At 46.4% G+C, this 11,970-nt stretch overlaps 1 protein-coding gene across 1 annotated transcript; it reads left to right on the forward strand.

Moving 5' to 3' along the window:
• Positions 1 to 3,587: 3,587 nt before the first annotated feature.
• Positions 3,588 to 9,886, forward strand: LOC134524276 (E3 ubiquitin-protein ligase RBBP6-like). The gene is given in 8 exon segments (XM_063354128.1): positions 3,588 to 3,715; positions 3,972 to 4,153; positions 4,935 to 5,038; positions 5,481 to 5,567; positions 7,868 to 7,923; positions 8,476 to 9,591; positions 9,635 to 9,747; positions 9,750 to 9,886. Coding segments are annotated over 8 exon segments (1,875 nt in total). The 5' UTR covers positions 3,588 to 3,635.
• The last annotated feature ends 2,084 nt before the right edge of the window (positions 9,887 to 11,970 follow it).

Raw genomic sequence — 11,970 nt, forward strand, 5'->3', positions numbered from 1 at the left:
CAATTGGTGTGATAGATGTGTTTTCCAGCACCCAGGTGCGAGTCCCTTGAGTGTATTTACAATCCTCCTCGCCGATCTTCCGTTCCTTTCCCATATTCCATCCCCTTGCTCAAGAGACCGCTTCTGCTGGGTTCATTTTAGTCTCGCAGGGTATAACGCAGAGCAATCTACTAAGGCATGCAATAACATAGACACATATAGGAAAAAACCAAACACATATCTCTGTGGTACTGCTTTGAATCAGGTGTCCTATTTCTCCTTTTCTGATGCGTTCTCGTAATGCGTATGGCATACTTCTGTGCTAACGTGGCACATTTCCCATCTAATTGTTCCTGTTTGGTTGCTTTTTTTTTCTTTTTTTTCTTTTTTTTTCTTTTCTCTTTTTTTCTTTTTTTTTTTTTCCATCACTTACGACTGACATAAAAGTCTGCCTTTGCAACAAGAGCTCAGTTTCTCATTTTTCCTTAAGTTTCTCATTTTCCTACAGAGCATCCTATAGATTTTGGCTCAACTCCTTTTCCCAATCAACCATGACCTTATAGACAAACAACAAACAACCAGCGATACGCCCTGCACGGACGAGCCGTTCCCGAGACCGTAAACGTGTCGGCTGGTGAAAACTGCCCCAATGTTTCAGGACTTCCACCAGTTCTACAGCCCATCCTGGTGTATCTACCTGGGGCACGCTCGCCTTACGTCTAAACGTTGTGTATATCCAAACTTCTTCACTTGACGGAGTGTCAGCCCTAGTTGCATACGAGAACAGCACCACACCGGGCAGAACACCTGCTCAAGTGGAGTCACCTAACGACACTGCACACAACAAAAAGCAAACAGTAGCACACATGCTGATCGGCAGGTATAAGCTGTCGCCCGCACACACTTACACAGCAGACATACAAAACCAGCACTTCTATCTCAGGGAGACGACTGGGGAGGGGAGGGGGCGAGGTGGGCAATGGCAGGAGCAAACAGCTCTGGCTCTGTCCTTCTTTGCTGACATTCTGCCTCCTCCATCGGCCTCAGGCGGAGCAGAGGGGATCAGCAGGGGATCGTCCAAGACCTTCGGACCTGGCCTGTTCGATCCCCCTCCCGTGGGTTGTAATGCTGCAAAAGCCCCGGCTGCCGTGGCTCGCTCTGCCTTCATACCTTGTAAGGTCGATAACACCAACCACCATGTCGTCGCTAACGGTGATGCCTCTTTGTCTCCTTTACTTATCACTTCCCACAGTTTTTTCCCAACGGCCTCCCATATTTCTGGTTTAAAAGCTGTCTGGGGCTCTGGTGTGATACATTCCTAAAAGAAGGCACCGGATAACGTCGTGCATGGGTAGAGATAAAATCAAGAAACCGAGGACACAAAATGAATTTTCCTTAGAGCCCCTAATAATTCTTTTGCATTTTAAATTAAAGGCCAGGAAGGAAAAGAGAGAAGAAATAGTGGTTGAAACAGTAGTGGCAAATACATTTTTCCTTAGTCTTCACCAGAAAAGGCTGATTGAAACCAGCTTCAGGGAAATTTAGGTCAGTAAAATACCAGGATCATGGGCCAGAGAAAAGAGCATGTTAAACAATGTTTCGGATAAAACTACTGCTTGACTAGTAAGGGTACGAGCCAAAGGGCCTTTTTTAAACCGAGGGATGGCGTTACAGCTCCAGCGACTGAAGAGCAATCCTTGTACCTACCTTCAAAGGGGAAAAGAACTGGAGCGTGTTTACATATTTGTTGTGATATCGCTCCAAATGTGGCTGATTATTTTATAGTGTATAAACACACAGGAGATAATACGAGGAGGAACAGTCACGCTCAAACTGAAGAACAAGAGTCAGACCTGGCCCTGTCTCTGCAAACTCTGTCTGTGAGAGCACGGTGTGGAAACCTGAGCGCTGCTGCAGATGAGAACAATGTGTGTTTCCATGTTTGTTGGAGTCCTCTGCACAAGAAGGACGTGGATCTGTTGGAAGGGGTCCAGAGGAGGGCCATGAAGCTGCTCAGAGGGCTGGAGCCCCTCTGCTGTGAGGACAGGCTGAGAGAATTGGGGTTGTTCCACATGGAGAAGAGAAGGCGCCGGGGAGACCTTAGAGCCCCTTCCAGTCCCTAAAGGGGGCCTACAGGCAAGGTGGGGAGGGACCCCTGATCAGGGAGTGGAGCCGTAGGACGACAAGAGCCATCAGTGAACAGAGCACACTGTTTCTCATTATCAGAGAGTTTGTTATATGGTGGGGCTTCCTCAGCACGAGACACCGCCTCCTCTGGTGGCATTCCGGAGTCTTTGCCTCAGACTCCTGGGGGTCGACCTCGACTCTCCCCTGGTGCCTTCTGCCAGAGGCTCCAGGTAGGTCCATTGTCCCCGGCTGCAGTGGAGAGCGCATTTTTAATGGACCGTCCTGTTCCGACTGCTCTAAGAGCTACTGCATGCACGGTCTCTTGTTGACTTTCCTCAAAGGCCTGTCGTTGCTCAGGACCCCACCTAAAATCATTTTCCTTTCCAGTCCCTTCATAGAGAGGTTTCGCAATCGGCCTATAACCTGGAATATGCATTCTCCAAAAACCCACAACACCTACCGAAAGTGAGAGGGGCCCTGGGGGGGCCTGGCCTGGGGGTTCTCTCCACTCTGCCCATCTCTGCCTTGCACTGGGGAGCCCCGAGCAGGACACAGCGGCGGGCAAGGAACACCTCCCTCCGCCTGCTGCCAGTGCCCCTCGCCTTGGCCTTCAGCGCTGCTTCCTGGCCTCCAAGCAGACTTGGTGCCGCTGGGCACCACCCTCTGGGCCGGGCCAAGCAGCCGCTTTTCCAGCCACGGCACAGCCCCTCCGCTGGTGTCACGCTCTGGCTGCACGGGCTTAGTCCTCCCCAGCGCAGGACCCTGCGCTCGCCCTTCTTCAACTCCATTTGGTCCCTCTGCCACCTGCTCTCTATGAACGGGAACCTTCAGTCAAAAGCCTTCATTCTGCCTTCATTCAGGACCTTCATTCTACCGGAGCTTCATTTGGGAACCCACGGAGCAGGATCAACAGCAGAGAAAGTGGCAGGGTCCTCCTCAGCCAGGGGCCATTGACGCAGCCCCAAGCCATTGATGCCTCGCCCTTTCCCCTGAGCGTGGGAGCTGGGAGGGAACACCCCATTGGCCAGTTTGGGTCACCTGACCTGCCCAGGCCTTCCCACGGCTGCCGGCCCTGCCCAGGGGAAACACGCCAGTCACCGCCCCTGCTGGCCACAGCAGGCAGCGTGGGCAAAAGGCTCTCCCTGAGCAGAGAGCTGGCTCTGCTGCGCCCCAGCCCAGGGCCGGTGGTTGCTTGCGTGCAGTCCTGAGGCACAGCTCCCTGTTGCAGTGGCCTCCCCAGCCCATCTGCCAGCTCCCCGGGCACTTGAGGGTGCAGCCCAGCAGGGCCCGGCAGGGACTTGGGCATCTGCCGTTTGCTGAAGTGTTGCCTGAGCTCCTCCTCTGCCAGCTGAGCCCAGCAGATCCTCTCGCCCCAAGGGAAGCTCTTCTCTGCTCGGGCCTTTTGCCCAGGTCTGCCGGGCCTGGTAATTCAGTAATTCAGACAGGCAGAGAGAGTTGGGGTTGTTTTTAATTTTAATTTTAAGCCTGTTCCCAGAATTAAGAAGAGCACAGGAATTCCAAGGAGTTTCATGATGGAGGTGGAAGATCCCAATACAAAGGGTGCTATGCTGACAAAGAGCGGAACATATGCGATACCAATTATTAATGCGTAAGTATGGAACTAACTGGACTGACCAAAAGGTGAAGGAGAGAAACCATGCGTAAATGCAGCCAAGTTGGCCGGCATCTGTAACCACGGGGGAGGAAGCATTGCCATTGTATGTTAACCGCAAAATCCGTGATACTTCCTCGTACTAAAATAGGGCGGTCCTACTGTTCATGCCCCTGGAACTTCAGAGCTTGGAAAAGTTTTCCTGTACCCATCGTTAACTTTTTTCTTTTTCCTTCCCCGCCCCACCCTCCAGGGAAGCTTACGCTAGAGGAAAGAAGGAGAAGCCTCCCTTCTTACTAGGGGAGCCATCCTCCTCCTCCTCCTCCTCCACCTCCTCAGACCCTGTTCCAGCTGAGTTGTTATGTCTCATTTGTAAAGAGATAATGACTGATGCAGCCATTATTCCCTGCTGTGGAAACAGTTATTGTGACGAATGTAAGTGTTCCTGCCCTGTTTGTTCATTCCAAACACCACATCTGACTTTCTGAGAGCAGAAACAGAAGATGACAAATTTCTTTGTTACCAGTTCTATTCCATACTTAAGTGTCCGCTGGACAGGAAAGGACTCTTCTCGTATAAAGGACGAAAAAGAAAGACAGAAAGCTTTTTTCCTTTTTTACGTATCTGTTTAAATCCCCTTTACATGCAGACGAGCACGAGGAGAGTGCCTAGCTGCGCAGGTGATTACAGCATTAGATATTGAAAGCATTTAGGTTTTTTCACAGCCCTTTCTCTCACACAAAATCGTGTAGCCAACTCTGGTTGGCTCAGTACAGCCAACCGTACTGTGGTCTGCCACAAACCGATAGCTAGGCATTTAAGCCACATTCTTTTCCACGGGAGAGCTGGTTAAAACCTTCAGAACTCGAGGCTACGGATGTTCTTTTGAGGTGTGTTTTATTCATTAACCTGGAGGGTGGTGCCTGCACCACCACCACATCTAGTGCACCACCACTGCACTAGAGACTGCCAAAAAGAATAGTCGAAACATCCAGGCGCAGCCGTCTTCAAATGTTACGTTAGTGAAATATCAAAACGGCACAGTTTTTTGCTGCGTCCTAGAGATGTGTTACACTATTGAACATTCATCGCTTCGTGCCCTCAATTCAAGACCATATTCCCCCATTAATCATATAAGTCTTTTTACGATTGATTGGAGCCCCCAAAATTTCCTTACGTTGGCTAAACCTACTTTGATGATTCTAATTATGCACAGGCATCAGAACAGCATTGCTGGAATCTGAGGAACACACATGCCCAACGTGTCATCAGACAGACGTTTCCCCTGATGCTTTAATTGCCAACAAGTTCCTGCGCAAGGTAACAGGATGACTTTTACGTAAACTGTAAGAAAAGTCTGTTTGCAAAAAGCCAAAAGGGGAGAAAATGTTAATTTACATCTCCTCAAAAACCGCTAAGTTAAATAGGCTGCATTTACTTTTCAAACCCATTATCTGTTGTTAGAGAAGCTGAGAACTCTTTGGAGACAATGGGGCAAATCCAGGTCGCGCTTTTGTTTAACATGATTGCCTTACTTTCCAATTCGGTGTTAACACTGAAGTATTTTAAATACAGGTACTCTGAGTTACCAGTTGTTACTATCAGCGTTTAAGGCGATGTGTTTGTGTATTTCTATGTTGATTCATTTTAGGATTGACAGCGTGTACAGGACTACACAAGTAATTTTGCTCTGTGGAGGCTTTTGTTCATGCATCTACTGAAGTTTCATATTACCTTGTGGTAAATGTTTTTCTGCCTCTAGGCTGTGAACAACTTCAGCAATGGAACGGGCTACACAAAAGGGCTCCACCAGACCATTCAGCAGCAGCAGCAGCAGCCGCCACCACCTCCACCACCACTCATGACTGTTGCACCTCCTGGACCTTTTCAGTAAGTAAATCTGTAGATCAACATGAATGTGAGAGACACCCAGATGCCAAAGTTAGATTCCTCTTCTTGAGCTTCTCCGCCAGCGATTTATGTCTCATTAGTGACAGTTCCAGATAACTGCGGAAGTTCTGTTTTGTGAAAGTCCTCGCTTTGAATGAGGACACTTTGGTGAGTTGGAAGTGTGCCTCCTGCAAGAATGTTCTCACAAGTATTGCTTGTTTGCTTCCCTTATCAGTCATTGCGTACAGGCTTACCCTGAGAGAGGAACGCTTTTTCCCCAGGAGCCCTTTCATTTGAAGCGGCTAGCAATCCCTAAAGAAACCATTTTGTTATGGCAAACCTTCTTGAGTGCGTTGATTTCTCTTTAATCCTGAGGAAATAACATTTTCATGAAAAGTGTCAAAGCACAGTTATGGGTAAAATAGGCCAGGTGTTTTCACAGAACTTCTTTCTACAGTATTTCTGTCCTCGATCTCATGATAAGTCAGAGTCACCCTCAGTAATACGCAGCGTAGTCAGCGACGCATACCGATTGGATAATAAACACTGAAGCACTGTAAATGTGAAGTATTTACAAACATGACCGTCTAAGTGTGCAACCCATGAAGTCATCGGAAAATACGTGAAAAACCTGTGCTATTGTTCAGGGCTTATATCCTTTGACTGTGTGCCTTGGGTGCAAACAGCCACTCTGTCCAGAAGAGTGTCAGGCTCAGCCGTACCGCTGACTACAAAGGATCACAGTCCAAAAGAACCTCTAAGGCAGCCCCTGAAGTAGCACAGAAACATTTCCTAACAGAATTGCAGTGTTTCCATCTTCCACAACTGAGGCTCTCTCTGGGGGTTAAACGTACTCCAATCCTTTCCTGCGCAGCTACCTGAATGAAATACCTTTCCAGTGAGCTTTCTCTTTAACTGCCAGCAGTCCGCATGGACTTCTCGACAGCGCTGCATTTGGAATCGGCCAACTTCACTTTTGTAAATCTGGTGAAGACTATTTTGTAAATTTTTTTGTCCATTTACAGTAGTCAGCCTTTTCTCACCTTGGACTTCCCATTTCAAGTAGCACTTCAAAAGACTGCTTGAACAATAAAAATTTGGGTTTTTTTTGTAGCAATGCCGCTAGCGTATTACCTCCTGCTGCTCTGGTGACTGCTGCTGAGCCTTCTGCATCTTCCTCGCGGTCAGTCAGCAGTTTGTTGAAAGAGAAGGTAAGTTGTATTTCAACATATGCAGTGATTCTTGCATTTAGTGGAGCTTGTTTTCCAACCGTTTGCATTTACTGACAAGGCCCGTCAGGTTCCTGTACGAAGACAACCAGCATTCCCAAGTCTTCCGGGCCCCCAAGGACAATCAGTGCCCACGACTGGTACGTGACTATAACTTCAGAATTTCTTTAAAAAGATTGCCTTCAGATACACTGAATGGGATTTTCCTCTTTTTCCTCTCCCGACTCCAGAAGGTCATCCAACGAGAGCCAGTACACCTCGCTCAGCAGGTGGTGGACCAGGCTGGGAACTGTAAGTATTCCACAGCAATTCCATATATTACTGCTTGTAACGAGGCCATAACACCTAACTTACACAACCGCTGATTTACAATGAAGAAAGTATGCCCAGATAGCTGTGGAGAATACAAGTGGTCATTAATTTTTAAATGGCTTAATTTGAATTGGCTTTGACAGAGGGAGTCTGTGCTTGCCGTGACATTATTTAACATAAAACCCTGGTACATGATTGAAAAGAGGACTCGGAAAAATGAACGGTTTTTGAGGAAACTGTAGTTACATATAAAAAGGAAATAGAATCAAAGGAAAGCCACCCTTTTGATTGCTGGCCAAACAGAGCTGAAAAACTTGATTTTAGCTGCGATGGGAGTTTCCTATGTAGGGTACTAGCTCACATAGGGCAGAGGTTACAGTAGACAGATGGATAGAATTGGGCAGCAGTTGTTAAGGAGCAGGTGTCTCTCTTACTAAAGCTCTCTTACTAAAGGGGAGGAATGATGCTAAGGAACATACACGGAATAACGTGAAATGGTTCTTTAAAAAATAATAAAAGCAAAACTTGTGAAGAGAAAGCTCAGGGTAGCTGACGTCTTCGATCCCCAAAAATCATGCGGGCGGCAGTCTGAATAGCTCTATTAGTGACGCTGCCAGTACCTTTCCTAGAGTAATGGCAATGGGTCATAGTACTAGAGGCTGAGTTCAGAAGCCGTCACTATCCTTGGTTAGAGCTATGATGTGCAAAATTTTCCTAGGACATCTGGCTAGAAGTGCCCTGTATGTCGGATTGCCGCACAATCCGTCTTTTGCCGTATTTTGCATCTTGTACAAATTGCCAAATCAGTAGTGAAGTTAAATCGACTGAGCGGGCATTTTAAAATTGACCTTTACTGTCTTCAGGCTGAATCGTGTCTTCTTGATGTTTGATAGTGCACTGTAACCATTAAGACTTGCTCTCTTGGCGTCTTACTGCACCAAAAAGGATTTGCACTGCGTGTCGTGCCCGAGTAGTGAAACACGTGTGCCTCCACGTACCAGCAGAAGCCAGTATACGGCACCTTCAATCAATAGCTGCGGTCGTTCATGTGACAGAAATGAGTGGATATAGACTTACCCTTCCTCTATGCTTTTACACTATCAAAGCAGCAGGTGTTCTGTCTTGTAAGCAGAAACTTTTACATGTTATCACGTTCTTCAGTCGGCAGTAGCGTTATGTCAGCAGCTGAAAGCAGCTTTGACATAAGCATATGGAGAGGGGAAAAAAAAACCCAAACAACTAATTTTGGGAGGAAAAAAACCAAAGGGGAGAGTGACTGGTGTGAATTAACTTCATTTATTGTTTTTGTGTTGGTTTTTTTCTTAGGTCCAATTCTCCCTATAGGGCTTCATTTCACTCTAGAAGTTCGTATACCCACGCCAAGTCAAGATCAGGTTCTTCCCACTCTGGCTCCTACTCTCGATCCATTAGTCGTTCCCGTTCTCCTTCCTTCCCACGATCACCACCCTATCCAAGAAGAGGCAAAGAGAAGCGTCGTAACGATCGCTCTAGGTCAAGGTCACACGGTTATCACCGTTCAAGGTCACGGTCACCCCCATACAGAAGATACCATTCACCATCAAGGTCTCCAGCGTTTAGAGGCCAGTCTCCCACTAAACGGACTACACCTCAAGGGGATGGAGAAAGGCAGTACTTTAACAGATACTGAGAAGTTCCCCCCTATGATATGAAAGCTTACCATGGCAGATCTGTTGACCTCAGAGATCCATCTGAAAAGGAGAGTTACAGAGAATGGGGAAAGAACTATAGAGAATGGTATGAAAACTTTTACAAGGGCTTTGCTGTTGGCGCTCAACCTCGACCACCAGTAAATAGAGAGACCATTTCTCCAGATAGGTTTGGTCCACCTGGGACCGGACGAGAGAATTTGCCATATGCTGGGGGATGCAGGGAAGGCTATCCTGGTGGGCAAAGCCACAGAAGTCATAATGGAGACGGACATGACCCTGAAAAACCTCCTGGAAGAGCGCGCCACGGCATCAAAGATCCACCAAAATCAAATAAGAAGGACATGGAATATCCACTGGAAGATGGCAAAGGAAACGAATGTAAAAAACACTGGAAGAGAAGAAAAGGGGACGAGAATAAAGGATTTCCCAATGCTGAGTTTTTAGCAGGTGTGAGAAAAGCAAGAGAGCCAGTAACAGCAGAAGACGTTAAAAGAGGCTCTCTGTTCACACTCCCAGACAGAGATGACACCACCCCTGTGCGAGACGAGCCTTTGGAAGCAGATTCTATTGCTTTCCAATCGGTGTCTGAAAAGGAGAAAAGAGAGAAGGATACGACAAAGATGAAAGTAGAGGTGGCCGTTCCTCCCAAGAAAGACAATAGAGCTAAAGCTTCCCAAGAGAAGCTGGACACCGATCGTGAAGAACCTCCCAGTATTTCACAGGAACCTCCTGTGAAAAAAGTGAAGGAGGGGTTGCCAAGGACAATGAGAAGGCTCTTGTTACCCCATGGAAAGTTCACCCAGAATTGACAAAAATGACCCAGAAACCAGGCCAGCCAAGGAGGAAAAGGCCAAGAAAGACCATCCAAAAGAAACCAAGTTGGACAAGCCCTCCAACAAAGAGCATAAGTCAAAAAACCTGCTGAAAACAGCAAACCTTCTGATGCAAAACCCGAAAAAAGAAGAAGAGAAGGAGATAAAATGTTTGACAAGGACCATCATTGCGTTTTGTCATCAAGACCATGGAGCAGTATAATAATGACATAACAGCCCCCGCTGAAGACGTCTGTTGAAGTAACGTGTCTGCAAAAGATGAGGAAGCTGCAGGAAAAAATCCTAAAGAGCCGAAAGACAAGGCTGTTGCTAAGGTGAAAGAGGATACAGCCCACCTCCTGCAGTTGACCAGCCTGATGCAAGCCAAAGTCAAAGTCAAAGCGGTCCCAGTGTTAGCCACAGCCACAGTCAAAACCCTTCTGAGAGCTGGACTCGAAGCCACAGCGGCAGTGCCAGCTCAGGAGAGAGTCAAGACAGCAAGAAAAAGAAAAGGAAAAAAGAGAAGAAACAGCACAAGAAGCATAAGAAACACAAGCAGCGTAAGAAAGACATTAGACACGGAACAGAATTCGCAACGAGCCAAAACCACAAACACAAGAAGAAAAAAATCGAAGAAGAGGAAAGAGAAGGATGACCAAAAAGTGAAATCTGTCAGTCCATGGAAGGACAGTTAATGAAAAACTGGCTGAATTCTTCAGTCATCTGTATCCCATTTTGTTAAAATGGAAACAAATTCAGGCGTTGCAAGTAACGGCATGAAGGAGACTGTGCTGCCCTTAAAGTATTGCAGCTGGATTATTTGATTTTTACATCGGAGCTTTATAGAAGTGAACATTTGGTACAGAATTGTGAGTTGTGACAATGCAACGTGAAAGGTTTTGCTGGGGCATCTTAGTTTTAACCACCGTTCATTACTTTGGGTGGAGTTTCAGGTGCTCTGAACATTGTCATGGTGCAGTATTTTTTTTTTAATTGCCTGTCAGAAGAAGCTGTTATAACTGATTTTAAAACATCGTCAGAATGATTTGCAGAATACACAGAGCCCTGTTACGTCACTTTTTGATTACAATAAAATGTTTTCAGTAAACCGTCCAACGTGATGAGATTTCCAGTGACAGCGGGACATTAGCAGAGAAAAGACTAGTGACGGAAAAACGCCAGCAGTAAAAGCTTGCTGGTAGCTAACGTGTGTGAAAAATAACATAGCAACGCGTTTAGTTTTGAAAAGACTGGTAGGACTTTAAATCTTTTGAACTGATGCAACGGGGGCAGGTATTGCCAAGAGGTGCACGTTGTTCACGTGCCAAGTGGACTTGAGTTTATATTGTAAAAGGTAGCATACGGCCCCAAACGTACAGCCAGTAGTAACAGCTGGGACTGACTATTTTAAAACAACGTTATGTGTGAAGCTGTCACATTTCAACATTGTTCCAGTTTGTTTAGAAAGCTGTTGTCATTTGCCAGCAAACATTTACACACATGCTTTAAGATGCCCTGTAGTCTCTGTTTCCTCTCATAACTCTGCTGATCCCCAAGGTGCTTGTGTTTTTGAAATAGAAGCTTTAGTAGTGGCATTTTCACATGGTGGTGCCGTGATACAGAACTAACCCTTCCATTAATAGTGGGGCTCAGCAGATGAGTTTGGCAGAAGAAGAAAGCCCACTAGAAAGTCAGGCTTCTGCTTTAAACTGCTCTGAACAGTGACAATCTGGAAAGCGTAAATTTAATTAGCTCGATCTTGTTAAGACAGACGTAATTTAAAAAAAAAAATAAAGAGGTGGCAGTTGTGGGTGTTGCTCAACTGCCAGGAAGCCAGCATGGTACGAAATACTTCTCGTTGTGCATTAAGGGCATAACGTCACGGTAACGGTTGAATTCCGTAGGGAAAGCCCTCGGCTGTTTGTCTGCTGGGATTTGCCCCAGAGGAGTTCGGTTTGAAAGTACGATAAATTAAAGCAGCATTTGAGGGCTTCCATTCGCGGAGACTATTTTGTTCAGAAAGTGTCATAGTTTATAGGTACTGTTACTGGGGTATTTAGTAGTACAGGAATAGTAAATAGTAAATAGCAGTAGTGATAATTTTTTCAGTGGGGTGACTATCACATTTTAAATATTGGGTTAGAGACTGGGCATCCTCTACTTCTGGTGGTTAAAACAAGAACAAACCAGAATTAGTCCTGGATTTCACTTCCTGTAGTTTGTGCCTTCTCGTGTCAAGGCGTTCTTGGTGGATTTCAGGTGTTTTCTGCACAAGGTAAAGCAGGCTTTCCAGTTAAGCCACTCAAATTTTGACTTCC

The sequence above is a fragment of the Chroicocephalus ridibundus genome, chromosome 16 (genome assembly GCF_963924245.1).
Source record: "Chroicocephalus ridibundus chromosome 16, bChrRid1.1, whole genome shotgun sequence".
NCBI classification, from domain to species: domain Eukaryota; kingdom Metazoa; phylum Chordata; class Aves; order Charadriiformes; family Laridae; genus Chroicocephalus; species Chroicocephalus ridibundus.